Source organism: Setaria italica, chromosome IX (assembly GCF_000263155.2).
Source record: "Setaria italica strain Yugu1 chromosome IX, Setaria_italica_v2.0, whole genome shotgun sequence".
NCBI classification, from domain to species: Eukaryota; Viridiplantae; Streptophyta; class Magnoliopsida; order Poales; family Poaceae; genus Setaria; species Setaria italica.
In genome coordinates, this window is record NC_028458.1 from 57,234,616 (window position 1) to 57,249,682 (window position 15,067).

Consider the following 15,067-nt stretch of genomic DNA (forward strand, 5'->3'; position numbering starts at 1 on the left):
CCCTATTTGACACCCAAATTTTTCTTTCGTTCTTTTCTTAACACTTCTGTTACCTTTGCTGTTAAGAGTAACCTAAAAAGACATTTTTGCCCCTCTCTCATCAAGCAGCCACATTAAGTTCTAGTAAGTACATAGATGCACATAATTTTACTGGTTTAATTTTTCTTAGATTTGAACATGAACGATCCATAAATATTAAATGGAAATAAAAAGTTGATCCTCTCATTCCAAAATCCAGCATGAACATTGCACAAAAGAAAGGTTCACAACAAGGTGATAATTTCAAACAGTACATAAGGTTCACATGAGCAATTCAAACCTACAGAAAGGATCACATGCATACCTTACAATCAAGTTCATAGATACACACAACCAAGCCAACATTACAATAGGTTCACATACACCACATTTGGTTCAAAAGAAAGGCATATGCAAATTATAAGTTAAGCCTTTTTTTACTTCTTGTGCTCATTGCAGGACTAGTCGGGTCTGCCCTTTTTTGCTTCTTGTGCACATTGCTGAACCATCAAATGATAGCGCGCAGATTCTTTCCTTGTTTTTTAGCTGGTTGCTTCCTTTTCCTTTTGACCTTTGCCTTCACAGGTGCAATTGGCTGCTGAGATGTTTGCTCACTAGACACAGGAATGGGCTCAAGCTGATTTGAGCCACTTCTTGACCTACAAACATGCAGCATTAACTTTAGCAAAATAATATTCAGAAATAACACAAGTGTGGCACTAAAAATTCAGAAATAAAAACAACCGGACATTACCTTTTGGAACCTGTAGATGCTGGGTTGGCTATTTTTCCCTTTCTCACAGCTGCAGATTCCAAGCTTTGGCTACAATGAAAAGGTACTTAGAATAATTCATGGCAGGTTATCATGTAAGCATGAGCATAAGTGTTCATCACTACTAACCTAGGTGGAAAAGACATGGATAATACTGGTAGTTCATCACCATGGAAAGGCATAATATCTCAGATGATTTGATGGTCTTTTTCTTCTTCTTTGGTGGCCCTTTACATGAGCAATAAGAAATTAAACATAAGAAATTAAACAGTGAACATACAAAATTGGAAAAAAAAAATAGTAGACAAAAAATTGTTACCTCACAGCCACGGGCCTTCTTCAGGCTGGCGCCGCCCGCAGGTGTGGCCGGTGAGCACCGCCACTTCCTGTGGATCTAGGGTTTGGGGAGGGAACAGAGGACAGAAAGAATGAGGGAGAGGGACGGGTCGGGGAGAGACAGGCGAGACGAGGGGCAAGGATGAGCAGCTCTGGAGGGAAGTCACGTGAAGTAAGTGTATTTTGGTCCATGAAACGTGTTCAGCGGTGTATTTGAACGGAATGAGCTAACAGATCTGACGGAAGTGCTAAGAAAGGAACCAAAGAAAATTTTGGGTGTCAAATGGGGATGACAAAAATTTTCAGTGCTATGTAGGAAACTAGGTTTTTTTCGAGTGCTATATAGGGAAATCTCTCTACAATTTACAGTGTTGAACCAGCGGTCCAAAAGAAAATGTAGATAAAAACAACCACACTAAAACAAGAAGGTTAATTACAAATCGTCAGATGCCTCCGGTATATGCACCTGTCTGTACAACGCAATGTCTTGGCTTAGGGCAAGTACATTAGTGTCGTCTAATAGGCGGTCTCATGCATTGACACGTAATCTTGAGACGATTTAACAGGCAACCTGTACAATGGGTTGTCCTATAAGTTGTCTGGTAGTGGTATATAATTCCTTAATTTGTGCATAAGAAAAATAAAATATTATGCATGGCAATAATAACTCGTACAATGATTGTTAAGTTGTCTCGTAGTCCTACAATTTAGCTCATGAGGTGGTTGTTTCGCGAAGCAACGACCTCTTTCTCTCTCCTCGCTCTCTCTCCTCCACATCATCAAAAATCCTACGTGACACTGTATGAGACGACCTATGAGACCGCTGACGTGTAGCAATGTACTTGGCAGTCAGGTCAGTTGGGGACATGGCTTTGTTGTCAAAGACCCGCCTGCAGCGTTCTTTCCATAAATTCCAGGCAGTGTAGATCATAACCTGTATATGCTCTGCTTTTGGTGCAGTCCCAGTCTTGGGCAACACTTCCCACCAACTGTGTAAACGATGAACATCGTGTAGCGGCGGCAGCTGGAAGTTGCTCCTATGAATATCTTGAGATTGATGGAATTTGTGCTTTGGCAATCTGAGTCCATGGAGCAAGGATCCAATCGAACATGTGCTTTGGCAATCTGTTGCGGTGGTCTGGCAGCATGTCGATCGAGGGAGATGGCGACGACGACCTCCACCAGATTCTCCTACACTTGTCTACACGGCCGCCTCCCTCGCGTCCGATGCGCCCCAGCGGCCGCCTGTGAGCCTGTCTCCCTCGCCTCCATGACATGCCGGCGGCGGCCTGGCCATCCTCTTTTCCGAGACGGCGCAGCGCGGGCCTGCGCGGAAGAACGAGTCGCCGGGTCCCGGGCACGCTCGATTGGAGCCCTGCCTGCCCAGCGTTCGCCTGCCTCCCTCGCCTACGCCGCTACGCGACATGCCGGCGGCGGCCCGACCGTCCTCTTTTCCGGAGCGGCGCGGCGTGGGTCTTCGCGGGTCCACGCGAGTCGCCGAGTCAACGGCGCACGCGATTGGAGCGCTGCCTGCGTCCCCTGGTGAAAACGAGCTATAAGTACTACGAGCCGTTGGATTCGGTTTTAACGTCGGATACATAAGCGAAAGGTACGCCTGAATCTCAGTCCGGTGCACTGGTGCTCGCGGCTGCGCTCAAGCTACAGGTTGCAGAATGCTTCCGCAGACTTGGTGTGCGTTAATGGGCTACCATCCGTCTGCATGGATAATGGGCCATGTAAAAAAAGCTGCGGCCCATGTAATTGACATTTCAGCCCAGTTCTGTTCCTACCGCTGCCGCAGTGACAGTAGTGCCGAGGCGACGGCCGGCCGGTGGCCACCATCAGCACGGTGCGGCGCCCGCGCGCGCCGCTCGCGCAATCAGACGCTTTAGGCGGATACATTTGGGCGCGGGCGGGAGAGCCAGAGAAACCGCGAAACCACTCCAAACCCCAGGCTTCCGAGCTTCCCGCGCGCCGCCCTCGCCGCCTCCGCCGCCGCCGCCGATGCCGGTGCCGATGCCGATGGAGAGGAAGCAAGCCTCCTACAGTAACCTCGTAAGCACGGCTCTTTCACCCTTGCGTGTCTTCTCCATTCTTTTGCCGGCCCCCTTCGTCTCGATTCCTGCCTCGGTTGAGCGCGGCGTTGGCGATTGCAGGATGAGCGGTACGGGATCCAGGGGGAAAAGTACCAGGGGCAGCAGTACAGCCACATCTACTTCACGCGCCTCCACCACATGCGCAACCTCCTCCACGCCCTCGTCCCCTCCTGGAAGCCGCAGCTCCCTGGTTCGACCCCGTTCCCTTCCCATCTCGCGGTTCCTAATTTTGGTTGGTTGTGATAAAAATGGCAATACTGTATTGGGCAAACTAGGGTTTCTGTGCTGATCTTAGTGTCTCCCTGGAGGTTTTGGCTTGTGTAATTTGATTATAACTGGAGCTCGAGATGCTATGTTTAAGGCACCAATTAGGGTTTTAGAAGAAGCCTGGCATGTTAAACAGGGCCTCTTGAGTGTGGTTTGGTGTTGTGTCAGGGGTCTATGAGCTGCTTTAAGGTGATTTGGTCATATAAATTTTTGTGAAATAGCTAGTTTGTGGCGGCTTTGTTTACTAAGTATTGACGTTGGTTGCTAGCAGAGTTTTCTATTTATACATGAGTGTAGTTTCTGTAAAAAAACCATTGGCTCGCTCTTGGGCTGCTTTCTTTTGTGCTTTATCAGATAGATGCATTGCCCTTCAACTAGTAAATTAATGACTTTGTTAACATTAGTTTATCTGTATGAACATGAACATGCAGTCTTAAGAAATCACCTCCTTGCTGGCAAGAAATTAAAATTTGCATTTTCCTACATTGCAGTCACTACAGTGCTAGGACTTGAAGAAGGAAAAGATTGCATAATTGTTGGAACTTTATATAAGCACATGAAACTGAAGCCTTCCATTCTCGATGAATACTCAAAAGAGGTAATATAACATTAAAGTTAGTTTTATATGATTTCAAGTATGGTTGCTGTCCCTAATAGGCTGAGAAGTGCATGCACTAACTATATATATTTTGCCACAGAGGTCTGCAATTCCTCTGGTCAAACCACATAATTTCATGCATCCTGATGATCATCTCGTTTTGGAAGATGAAAGTGGAAGAGTTACGCTTGCAGGAGCCATACCCCCAGCAGCATTTGTGACTGGTAAGTCTGGCACTTCCACTGAAAGCTGAAAATAGTGCAATCACGACTTTAGTCTCTATTGCTGCAGAATTTCTTTTTACCCAACATAAAATCTTAACGCCTCTTCCCCCCAAAACATGTTTAATCATGTTCAATTATCAATAATTGGCAGGGGTTGTAGTAGCTCTCCATGGGAAGGAAACAAGTGCTGGCAACTTTCTTGTCGAAGATGTTCTTGAGGCTGGTCTTCCTCCCCAAACAGCATTATCTAGTGCAGGTAATATTCTACATATTGTCATGTGTTCATATTTCAACATTTTTTATCCCAAATTTTAATGATGAGAGGATTGCTCTGAAATTGCATTTACTTTGGTTACAGATGAAGACAAGTATGTGGTATTTGTGTCAGGGTTAAGTGTAGGAAGTGGCACATTCAATCCTCTGCAATTCCAACTTCTTATCGACCATATCACAGGGCATCTGGGCGATGAGAATGTAAGCTATTTGTCTTTGTAAAGTAAATAAACTATTATACTCAATATACACTAATTTGGATAAGGAATCACTCAGGAGCAAACCATTGCATCAAATATAGTGCGTGTTGTGGTTGCTGGGAATTCAGTGCATATAGCACCAAGGTTTGTCAATGGTCAGGTAATTGCATTTGCATTTCACATGTTTTCTGTGGCACTTATCCTGTCGCTTTACTATGTTGTACCAACGATTGGTTTCAATATGTCAGACGGTGGCATCAAAAGATCAATCCAGGATAGCAGAACCAATCAAGGAACTGGATATAATGCTTACACAGGTTAAAAGTATTATGTTTTTCTTTATAAAATTTAGTCATTGCAGCTGCACTCTGGTCTCTGACATTAACCTTTATGTAATCCATGTTCTCTGCAGCTTGTGGCATCATTGCCAGTAGATGTCATGCCGGGGTGTCAGGATCCGGCAAATTTTTCTTTGCCTCAGCAGGTGAGCTATCGATGTGGATAAATACCTATTGATTTGTACTAGCAGCACACAAGTCTGCTTTTTGTCCATGTGTGGCTAACTCATCTCTTGCTTACCTGCAGCCTTTGCATAGATGCCTTTTCTCAGGGGCATCCACCTACAATACTTTTTCTTCATGTTCAAATCCCCACCAATTCGAGCTTGACAGTGTCCAGTGAGTATCATCGCTGCTTTGACTTCCCTCGAGATTAAAGTGCCTTGTAGGTCTTGATGCAAGAAAGTTCTATATCTAGGTTTCTTGGAACATCTGGCCAGAACATAGATGACCTCTACAAGTACTCTGATGCCAAAGATAAGTTGGAATTCATGGAAAGAACACTAAGATGGCGCCATCTTGCTCCTACTGCTCCAAACAGCCTCGGTAATTCTTCCTCTCCAGCCCAATTTGGCATGTCAACTGTCAAGATTGTTGGGTTAAAAACTAGTATTATTGCCATCCAGCCCATAATTGGTTCAGTGATCAGTAATGGTAATTGTATAATCCAAAGCTAGAAGTCCTTCCTCACACATATGTCTTTTTATTCAGGATGTTATCCATACACAGACAAGGATCCTTTCCTCATCGAAAGTTGCCCACACGTCTACTTTGTTGGGAATCAAGATAAATATGAAACTCGATTGTTGGAAGGTAGTACTTGATGTAAAACTTTGTATGTTGTTTGAGCACCCAACTTACCCTCCTTGTTATCCAGGTCCAGAAAAACAAAAAGTGAGGCTAATCTGCATTCCGAGGTTCTCCGAGAGTGGAGTTGCTGTGATGGTATGTACTGTTATGCATGACTACTTGGGACAGGAGTTTACCCTTTGCTTTATTCTTGTTCTTTTCCTTGTTACAATTGGTTCTTGTCGGATATAATGAGATTAATTGGTAATAAAAATATCTGTATGCTAATGCAGCTCAATTTGAGGAACCTGGAATGCAGCACATTGAGTTTCTCAACTAGTTTTGATGCCTGAATATGCTCTTATTTTGGGAATTCCAAGACACTTGGAGCATGTGGATTGGCACAGGAGCTGCAGCTTTCCTGGAAAGACCCACCTCAAAAGGATGTAGTTGTTCCAGGACAGTTCTTTATTAGGTATATGATGGCCTTAGATTTTTGCCGATTAGATCTGTTGATAAATTGCCGAATGCAGTTTGTTGTAGGTGAAGCTGAAACTGATGCTGGACGGTATGTAGTTGTACACTTGTACCAATCAAACAGGAGCTGACGCTTCTTTTCCCTGTCACGATCAGCTGATTTATTTGTCAGATGTATTGTCGTGAGATGTGTTCCTGGTAATACGCAGATCAAAATAAAATCTGGAACGTTGGGCTGTTTGTTCGTCAGGTGGCAGATGGAGATAAACAAGCGAGCATTTTGATACGCGAGGGCCATGAAATTTGGACCCCTTTTTTGTTGAATGCATATCATTTAAGGCCGTGTTTGGACCATATGAGTTTCGCTAGAATTCACAGAAAACATCTTAATTCCTACAAGAAGAACGTAATTCTTGTCTAACAAACGGGCAAGTATCAAGTGCAAAACCTAAAAATACTTTGTGGAGTTATTGTCGGAATTTGATATCGACATCGTGTTCTTCACAAGTTGACATGATCCTGTAGGCTGTAGCCATCTCCTGAACTGAAACAAATGGGTGTATGGGGCACCCTAGGTAGCAAATCTTTCTGTGGCTACAGGGCACCGCAGCAAAGTGACAAAAAAGCAGAGCAACAGATCCATTTCCGCACATTCCTAGCAGCTCGAGGCCACTGCTCTCCATTCCCCTCGCTCGTCGCCATGGTCGCCATCTCCCCCCACCTCACCGCGACCCTTCCGTTTCTCCCGACTCTGCGGCCACGTCCTCGCCGTCTTCCGCAGGACGCCTTCGCGGCCTCCGTGTCCGCGCACCGAACCGCCGGCGTCGCCCTCCATGGCTGCAGGTGCGTTACCCTAATTACCATTACCGCATGCCACGGTATCGTTGGAATTGGCTGGAAAAAAAATTCTCGCCTTCCTTTGTTTTAGCTGTTGACCTGTCGTAGTCTGCCTCGTCAATCCAATTGCAGAAATAACCTGAAAGACATGAACAATTCCATGCACCATGGTGTATTGATGTCAAACAGGGGTCAAATATTCCGGTTCAGATCCCCACACTTGTAAATGAGGGGAATTTTGCTGGGATTTAGTTTAAACCTGAACTATGTGGATTTTTTATTGTAGAAATTATGCAAATAGGAAAGAAGCATCTCTGTAATCACGAATTACATGGTATCTACAACATTGCATTATTGCAATAGCATTCAAGTGAGAAAACAATGTCCTTGTTTCATTTGATGATGGGGGTTTATGCTTATGCATGCAGTTTTATTTACACATTTCTGATGTTACTGTTTGTACGTCTATGACAAAGCGAATTTGCTAACAGTTTGATAGGAGCTGGGCATCAAATGTCAATTTTCTTTAGCGAACAGACACTATACAGTGCCTATTTCTACTGATATAGGCATATAGCAAAAGTCAATTGTCCATTTTCTTGTGCATCCGCATGTCATATATGCATCTTTGAGCCAGTAAGCTGGCTTTGTTTGTACTTTTATCATAAAACCTGTGCACTGTAATCTGCACGTTCATATTAAGTGACTTGGCAAGGAATACTTATTGCATTCTCAGAGGTCTCTTGCTATTCTGCACTGCAGGCATTGCAATCCTTTAGCAAGAAGACTTCATGGGTTTGAGAATACAATAAGCTTCTGGACACGGACGGAGCACAATAAGCAAGCTCTATTTGCCTCAGGCAGGGATGATAACTCGAGTTCTCCAGATGGGCCGCCTGTCCTGACTATTCTGGCAGGTGTCATTGTGTTCCTTCTTGTCCTCTGGGTAATTGGATCGATTGTTACCTGGATTGTGGGTTTGGTCTTTGGTGCTGCAAAATCTTAGAAGGTCCATTTGAGGGTAGCTAAGAACCATTTCAATTGTATATACTTTGTGCTGTCGTTTCTTTGCTGAAGCCTTGAATAAATTGCATTGTCTGGTATGTTTTTAGAGGAAGTCATGTATAACTGCAATTGCATTTTGTGTTGTTATCTGTCGTAGAAAATTTTCGGGTTCCATTTCTGCTTCTGCAAAATCAGGTTTACACTTGAAACTGCTTAGCAAGTTCATAGTACTTGGTGAATATTTGGGCCCCTAAAAAAGCAAGCTCATCCTGGCCAATCCAGTTCTATTTTGCAGAGTAACAATAACAACCTCTTGCTACCGTTGTACAAGCACGCAATCTGATTTCTCTTAATTTGAGACTCAAATCTGATATGGAATCATGTCATTGTCAATGCATCACTTTACTGTGGGCTTTTGTAGCTCTGCAGCTTTCCAAATTCGAATGTTTCAAAAAAAAAAGCTTTCCTAATTCGTACAGCTATTAACTGTGGGGAAGCATCATATATGCAGCCTGAGTTCTCCCAACAGCTAAATGCATATCTGCACAAATTATCAAATTCCACTCTCAACTGCACGAACAGTAGCACTCTGCTCAACAGGAGCCCGATCTGCTCTACCTGGAGTCCTGGATGACAGAGAACTTACCTTGAGCCCTGCCTGCTGCCTGGAACAAAAAAAACAGGGAGAATCTGGTTACACTAAAAACTCCACGACTGGCCCCATGACGACGCGAGCAATTCCAGGTCACTGCTCACCATTCGTGGCATGCCTGCCTAACGGCCCGAATCCTGGGCTGCTGACAGATGATTTCCGGCCGTTTTAGTCACGGGAGAAATAAATAAAAACGAGTGACCCACGCGCTTTCTTTCGTTTCCAGGCAGGCAGGCGGCCCAGTACAAGTGGACCAGCCTGCTGCCGCAGCCCAGCAGATGCCGACCTCACCTCGCCCGCGCCCGGCAACGTCGCGCGGCACGTGAGATCCTCCCCGCCCCCACCCGCACCCGCGCTCCCCAACGGCTATATTCCACCCGTTCCCCATCATCCTCTCCTCTGCTTGGTGCTTGCCCACCAAAACCCCTGCATTTAAATCTCCAGCACGGCCCCCCGCGATCTCCCGCTCTACTTACTGCTCCCTGCATCCCCACTCGATCCAATCCCCGCTCGCTGACGCCGCTCTTCGACCCCCTGCCATCGATGGCGACGCCGCGGAAGCAGCAGCCGCAGCCGCAGGGCGCGGTGTCGGTGCAGCACGTGGCGAAGGCGTCCTCGGACGAGCTCCTCCGCAAGTTCGCCGACCCGGACGCGCGCCACCTCGCCACCACCCCGCCCCGCCGCAGCCTCGCGCTCCGCCGCAAGCGCTCGTCCCGGCGCGTGGCCTCGGGGCTTTCCGCGCGGGACTCCGAAGCGTCGGCGTCCGCGGGGGCCGCGGAGCTGGCGGCGCCCAAGAGGCGGCGGAGCATCGGCGGGTCGGCGGACTGGAGGGCGGGGCTGCTCCTGCCGACAACCACGGCAGCATCCGCGCGGAAGGGCCAGGCCCGCCGGGGAGGGGCCGCGCGGCTCGACGACGCCGCTGGCATCGGCCTCATCCTCGCCGCGCTGGAGCGGGTGAGTCAGACACGCAGCTCTCGAGTTCTCTAGGATTCCTTGTATGCTTTCTGGCTGCATAGGCTGATCTGGATTGGTTTTTGCCGTGCGTGTGTGCAGACGTGGAGGAAGACGGTGGCGGGGGCGTCCAAGATGTTCGTGGAGAGGCACCGGACCAACCACGTCCTGCTCATCAGCGACATGGTCTGACACTCTGAGCCAAACTCTGCCACGCGATGATCGAGCCCTTTCGCTCGATTTGGTTTCCTTTTAAAGTTATTAATTCGTTCAATTGAGCATTCGTTTTAGAATCTGTTAGCAGAATAAAATGGTAGGGAAGAATGAGCTAGGGTGAACTAGCTACTTACCTCTGTGTAGTTCAGCTTCTTCGCTGCCAATTGCCGGTGTGATTTCCCGTGTGTTCGTTTGTGTGTTCTTTCGCTCTGGTGAACCATCGTCTCAGCGACCATGTTGTAAATTGAAGTTTGCAAAGTACGTTATCAGCGTTGTGCTAAGAATTGGATTTGCATCATCAACTGTACTGTTCTTTTTTTTTTCGACCAATTCATTTGTGCTGTACTGTTCTGTATTTACTTCTCTTTATTGCGCGCCACCGTTGTGTACGTGTGTGATTAGGCCTAGTTAATTACTGGGCTCGGATTTTTAAACCCAGTAATGGGCCTCGTGGGCTCAGTCCACATGTATTTCGGACTTTCGGCCTTGTTGTGCAAGAAACCACCCGCAACCGCAAGGCATATTGCTGCGGCCCGTTATCCTTTGTTGACTTGTACGTTCAGAACCAGATAAGCCTGGCATCTTCTGCACATTTCTCCGTTCGATGGGTTCGCCTCGCTCCTCCCCCGTACCTTCGGTCTGCCCTCCACCCCTGTTTTTTTTTCTTCCGCCTGCCGATCCCGCCCTTTTTTTTCTTCTTCCGCCATCTACGGGATCTACCGCTTGTGAAACCCTATCCCTCCTCCCCTCAGCTCCCCTCATCTCACACAGCCCTAGCCTGCCGCCGCTGCCGAGGCCGACTCTCTACGACCCACCCCGCGTCCTCCATGCGCCTGCATCCTTCTCCGCCTGGACCGCACCCCCTCCGTGCACCGCCACGCCGAGCCACCTCTGTTGACGGCAGTTAGCATGTCAATTTATGAACTGCAAGCGTACGGATCAGTTGTAAGTCTTCCCTTAGAAATCCGTCAAAATTTATCAATCCGTGGAACAAGTGGATTTGCACGCTTAATTAAGCACTAATCTAATCTATATGACCGAAGGTTCTTGGTATATAATAAGATTAATCTAACAAAAGAACTAGTAACTTAGATTAAAGCAAATAGAGAGTATGAATGTAAACGAGATAGATAAAACGCTTGTCCTAAGGATCTAGGATCACCTATAGATGTAATCACCGTACATGAAAGAACTGGATCTAAGTGTTATTGTGAGTGGATGTGAACCATGCCCAACACTTTCCCTCTCGCACGTTATCACTACAGAGGGTACTCAAATATTGAACGATAAGAACATGGCTTGATGATCGTTCTAGGTAAGCAAATACGCAACCCGAAGTAGCGCTGGCCAGCCCTTATATGAAAGAGCATCATCAAGATATGATAAATAACAAATAGATCTGAAACAATAGGTTCAGCGATTACAAATCAAGATCTCCATACAAACTCGAGGACAAACAGAGACTTTACCCCATGATCTTACCCATGTTGATAAAATTCTGGGTAACGATTGCTCTGTAGATCAACTGGACTGAAAACGATGACGAACGGGGGCTGAAAAGCTCAAGCCAATCAGCTTGGGAGGTTCCTTCCTCCTCTGGTGCTCCGCTTCGCGTGGCTTCTCGTAGATCCAATCTTCTCTCCGTTTTTCTCCTTGTGGCGGCGATGGATGGTGTTTATGTGTTGTTTTCTCCTCTCTCTATCCAACTCTCTCTTCCTTGAAGTTCACGAAGGGGTATTTATAGTCTCCCATAGGCGGCGACTCTAGGTCAATATCGGTGAAAAAAAACCCTAGACATCATCGTAGACTTCACACTGAAAACACGGGAGGTCGACCGGATCTTGCAATGGGCTAGGCCGATCGGCCCAGAGGGTCCCAGGCCGATCGGCCTGGGCCCTTCTTGGCCCTTCTGGTCCTCTCCTTGTGCTGGCTTCCCTCGACGACCCATGTTCATATCCATTAAGCTTTTTATGTAAACCCCGTTGATTATGTCGTATTTCTTGTCATAATGCAATATACTCCAAAATACAACACATTTGCAATAATGGGGTTATTTTAGGTGCCAAGTGGCGGGTTATTATAAAATCAAGCATGAAAACACTAGTTAAATAGCACTAAAAGTGCATCAATAACCAGCGTCAACAATCCCCCCACGCTTAGCTTTTGCTCGTCCTCGAGCAAGTCAGGCGACTATAAACTTCTCCAGCAGGGTTAAACAAAAATCTTGAACTAAACCTGAGTAAGCGAGTCAAGTACCTAGCCTTCAAACAAAAGATCAGAGGAGCAACAAAGGTAATTAAAGTATGGGTGTTTAAAGATTCATCTAAGCAAAGATTCCGCACAACTATTATTAAGACTAAGTAACTTCAAAAATCAGCTACACTTATTTTCTAGCTTTTTTTGAGGGTTTTTCTTTCGTTATAAAACAATCTCCCTGCAATAAAATTGAAAAAAGAATTCTTTTCCAGGTGCTTACATGTCGCTCAAATGAATGGTGGCTATCTTACTTATTTGCAAACTCTCATCTCTCAAAAATCACTCAATTATATGATGGAGCTTGGGTAAGCTAGAATCAACACTTATATTATCGAATTAAGAAAACTCTCTAGCGTTTGCCTACCTTCCAAGCCATTGATCATAAGAATTAATATCCACATAATGTGAGGTTTTCAAGTATGAGAAAGATATAGAATGGTGAACATGTGCAAAGGCAAATAAAATAGTGATTCTGAGGCACAAACGATGTCCTCGTCGTCGGATTGCACATGGTTGGAATGAAAATCTGTTCCGTACGCAAGTTCATCTTTTCTTTGCACATGACAGTAAAAACTCCTCATTTATTTTTTTTCTTTTTCTTCTATTATTTCTTTTTCTCTTCCTTGATACTTTTCTTTCTTTCTTTCCTTCCTTCCTTCTTTCTTTATTTTTAATCTCTTCTCCGAACCTCCTCTGAACACCATATCATAAAAATTAGTTCTAGATCCTTATACGAATTTGCTGCATGAAAACTGAGGTAAGAAGACCCCAAGCTAATCGGAAAGGAAGTTTTACCAGAAAGTTGAGCCAATCGGCCTGACCTCTCAAGGCACTTTCTGTTTTCTATTATTGCTACCGGCAGCTTATGCCTTCTCTTTTTCCATAAGACGAAGGAGATCATCATCAGCCTTTAATCCGTCTTTGCGAGGGCTTGCTTTTGTTTTTTCTAGCATCTTCACACGAGCTTTCGCTAGCTGATGAAAATTGAAACATGACTAGTTCCGAAAGGCAAAGGCGGATATGATCAATGATTGATCCGGGTCCTCCCCTCTTTTTCGGTGTCTCCGCACTACTCAGCAAAGAGCTAGCAAACCCTCTTCGCTAAGAAAACATGGCTCGTCATCAGATTACCACCATTATATTCTGAGCCCAAGTCGCCATCTTTCTCTGGGCGTGGTGTGGGGTCTCTCTTCACATCGGTCGTGTTGATGAATCGGCGAACCTAACGTCTGGTGATGGATTGGCGAGGATCGTGACATCTGGAATAAAGATCTGAATCACCACCTAAAGCAGAGAAACGAAGTCTGACACGTTGATTGGCACCATTCTTATCTTATAACAACCATACTAATCCACACAAGACAAAGTTGCAATTGGCGCACTCGCCTGAATCATCGGCTCTTCTGTCGTGAAGATCAGAGGCTAATTCGAGAACTGTATCGATCGCTTCCTTTTTTCCGGCAGGCCAATGGAGCACGGACGCCTCTTCACGCGTGCAGCCGCCTACACGGATCGCCAGCCGGACACCCCGAGCTCCACAGCGAAGAGCAGCTGGTTTGGCCGTTGCCGGACGCTAGGCGGCTGGTCACGCTCCACGAACACGAGCCGGCACCCGCGCGAACGATCGATGGGTTCGCGGCGGGATCGGAGGCGGACAACGCGCCGCTTTCTCGTAGCTTTCACGTCGCGTCGGGCGAAGCTGAGCTTTGCCTATCCTTCCACCCGAAATGGCAGCGGCGGATAGGTTGGGTGGGCGCGGTGGGCCTTTCCGCGGCGCGTCCCGGCCTCCCGGCCCGGGCGTCTTCTTCGTTCCCGGTGCTGATCCCCTCGGCTTTAGCAAAGCAGGCGCCACTGCTTTGCAGCGATGAGACATGGTGGCTGGTGTGAGTCAACCGGAATGATTCCTGGTGCTTCCTCCTCCATGGAGGGTTCATCAACACAGCATCGCACGTACTGGAGTCCTGTTTAAGATTTGATTCTCTTGGGCGTTCTTGCAGAAAATCTACATCTCCTCTACACAAGCTGGCGGAACGGAGTATAGAATTTGTTAGTTTTTGTTCGGGGACGAAATCATGAGTGTGACATATTCGTGTATGGACAACTACATTCTATACAAACGAAACGAGTGTCACATTCACGATTGGATTTTTCAGCACGAAACGATAAGGTCGTACGTACAGTCCACACTGAACTCGACAGCAGTCTGGCTGAATACAATCGCCGGATACTAGAGATACGCTGTTCGATCTTTTCATCTATACATGACTGAATTTCTCTCGTCCTCCAAACGAAAATGCTGGGATGAGGCGATGATCCAGTGCAGGCCGCGGGACGAGGAGGCTGTCCATTCATGTCGAATCATTTTCATTCTGGAGCTGCTGTGCATGCAGTGTTTACAGTAAGCTGTCGCTCCAATTACCTACGGATACTGACCCTGACATGATAACGGGAGTACTAATGCCTGCTGCTTAAAATGCTAAACTTGTATCTCGAGATGCGTTTTTTCTGTTGAAGGACGCGAACGATGCTCCAGTAACATATTCCTTTACTTCCTCAATGAAAGATAGGGAGCAGGAGTGGACTCGAGATGCGTCGTTGGAGCGTAGTTTTATTTTATCCGGGCGCATGATGGATGGATGGATTAGCGTGGAACGAGATGCAGCACATTCTTCGGCCGACCGACGACAGAAGGGACCAGATTGTCAGATTGTGACCCTACCGGTGGTTGATTTCAGTGCTTGAATGCTCGTCCCCCCAACAAA

General features: G+C 46.5%; 3 protein-coding genes and 1 long non-coding RNA gene across 4 annotated transcripts; 3 read left to right on the forward strand and 1 right to left on the reverse strand.

Annotated features, from left to right (window-relative positions):
- Positions 1 to 222: 222 nt before the first annotated feature.
- On the reverse strand, positions 223 to 1,312 carry LOC101757971. The gene is made up of 4 exons (XR_216001.3): positions 1,110 to 1,312; positions 920 to 1,018; positions 773 to 841; positions 223 to 677 (listed from the first exon to the last, which is right to left on the reverse strand). It is a non-coding gene; the product is annotated as an uncharacterized LOC101757971 (long non-coding RNA).
- A 1,652-nt stretch (positions 1,313 to 2,964) lies between these two features.
- LOC101758255 (DNA polymerase delta small subunit) lies at positions 2,965 to 6,628 on the forward strand. Its single transcript, XM_004985815.3, has 14 exons — positions 2,965 to 3,181; positions 3,283 to 3,412; positions 3,981 to 4,087; positions 4,188 to 4,311; positions 4,463 to 4,567; positions 4,670 to 4,785; positions 4,861 to 4,944; positions 5,033 to 5,101; positions 5,197 to 5,268; positions 5,370 to 5,461; positions 5,541 to 5,668; positions 5,834 to 5,935; positions 6,000 to 6,067; positions 6,205 to 6,628. The coding sequence occupies exons 1-14, from the start codon at positions 3,131 to 3,133 to the stop codon at positions 6,262 to 6,264; spliced, it is 1,308 nt and encodes a 435-aa protein (XP_004985872.1). The 5' UTR covers positions 2,965 to 3,130; the 3' UTR covers positions 6,265 to 6,628.
- Positions 6,629 to 6,981: 353 nt separating this feature from the next.
- Positions 6,982 to 8,404, forward strand: LOC101758661. Its single transcript, XM_004985816.4, has 2 exons — positions 6,982 to 7,231; positions 7,988 to 8,404. Exons 1-2 carry the CDS (start codon positions 7,089 to 7,091, stop codon positions 8,229 to 8,231), a joined length of 387 nt encoding a protein of 128 aa, XP_004985873.2. The 5' UTR covers positions 6,982 to 7,088; the 3' UTR covers positions 8,232 to 8,404.
- A 717-nt stretch (positions 8,405 to 9,121) lies between these two features.
- On the forward strand, positions 9,122 to 10,351 carry LOC101759070. The gene is made up of 2 exons (XM_004985817.3): positions 9,122 to 9,836; positions 9,936 to 10,351. Exons 1-2 carry the CDS (start codon positions 9,426 to 9,428, stop codon positions 10,023 to 10,025), a joined length of 501 nt encoding a protein of 166 aa, XP_004985874.1. The 5' UTR covers positions 9,122 to 9,425; the 3' UTR covers positions 10,026 to 10,351.
- The last annotated feature ends 4,716 nt before the right edge of the window (positions 10,352 to 15,067 follow it).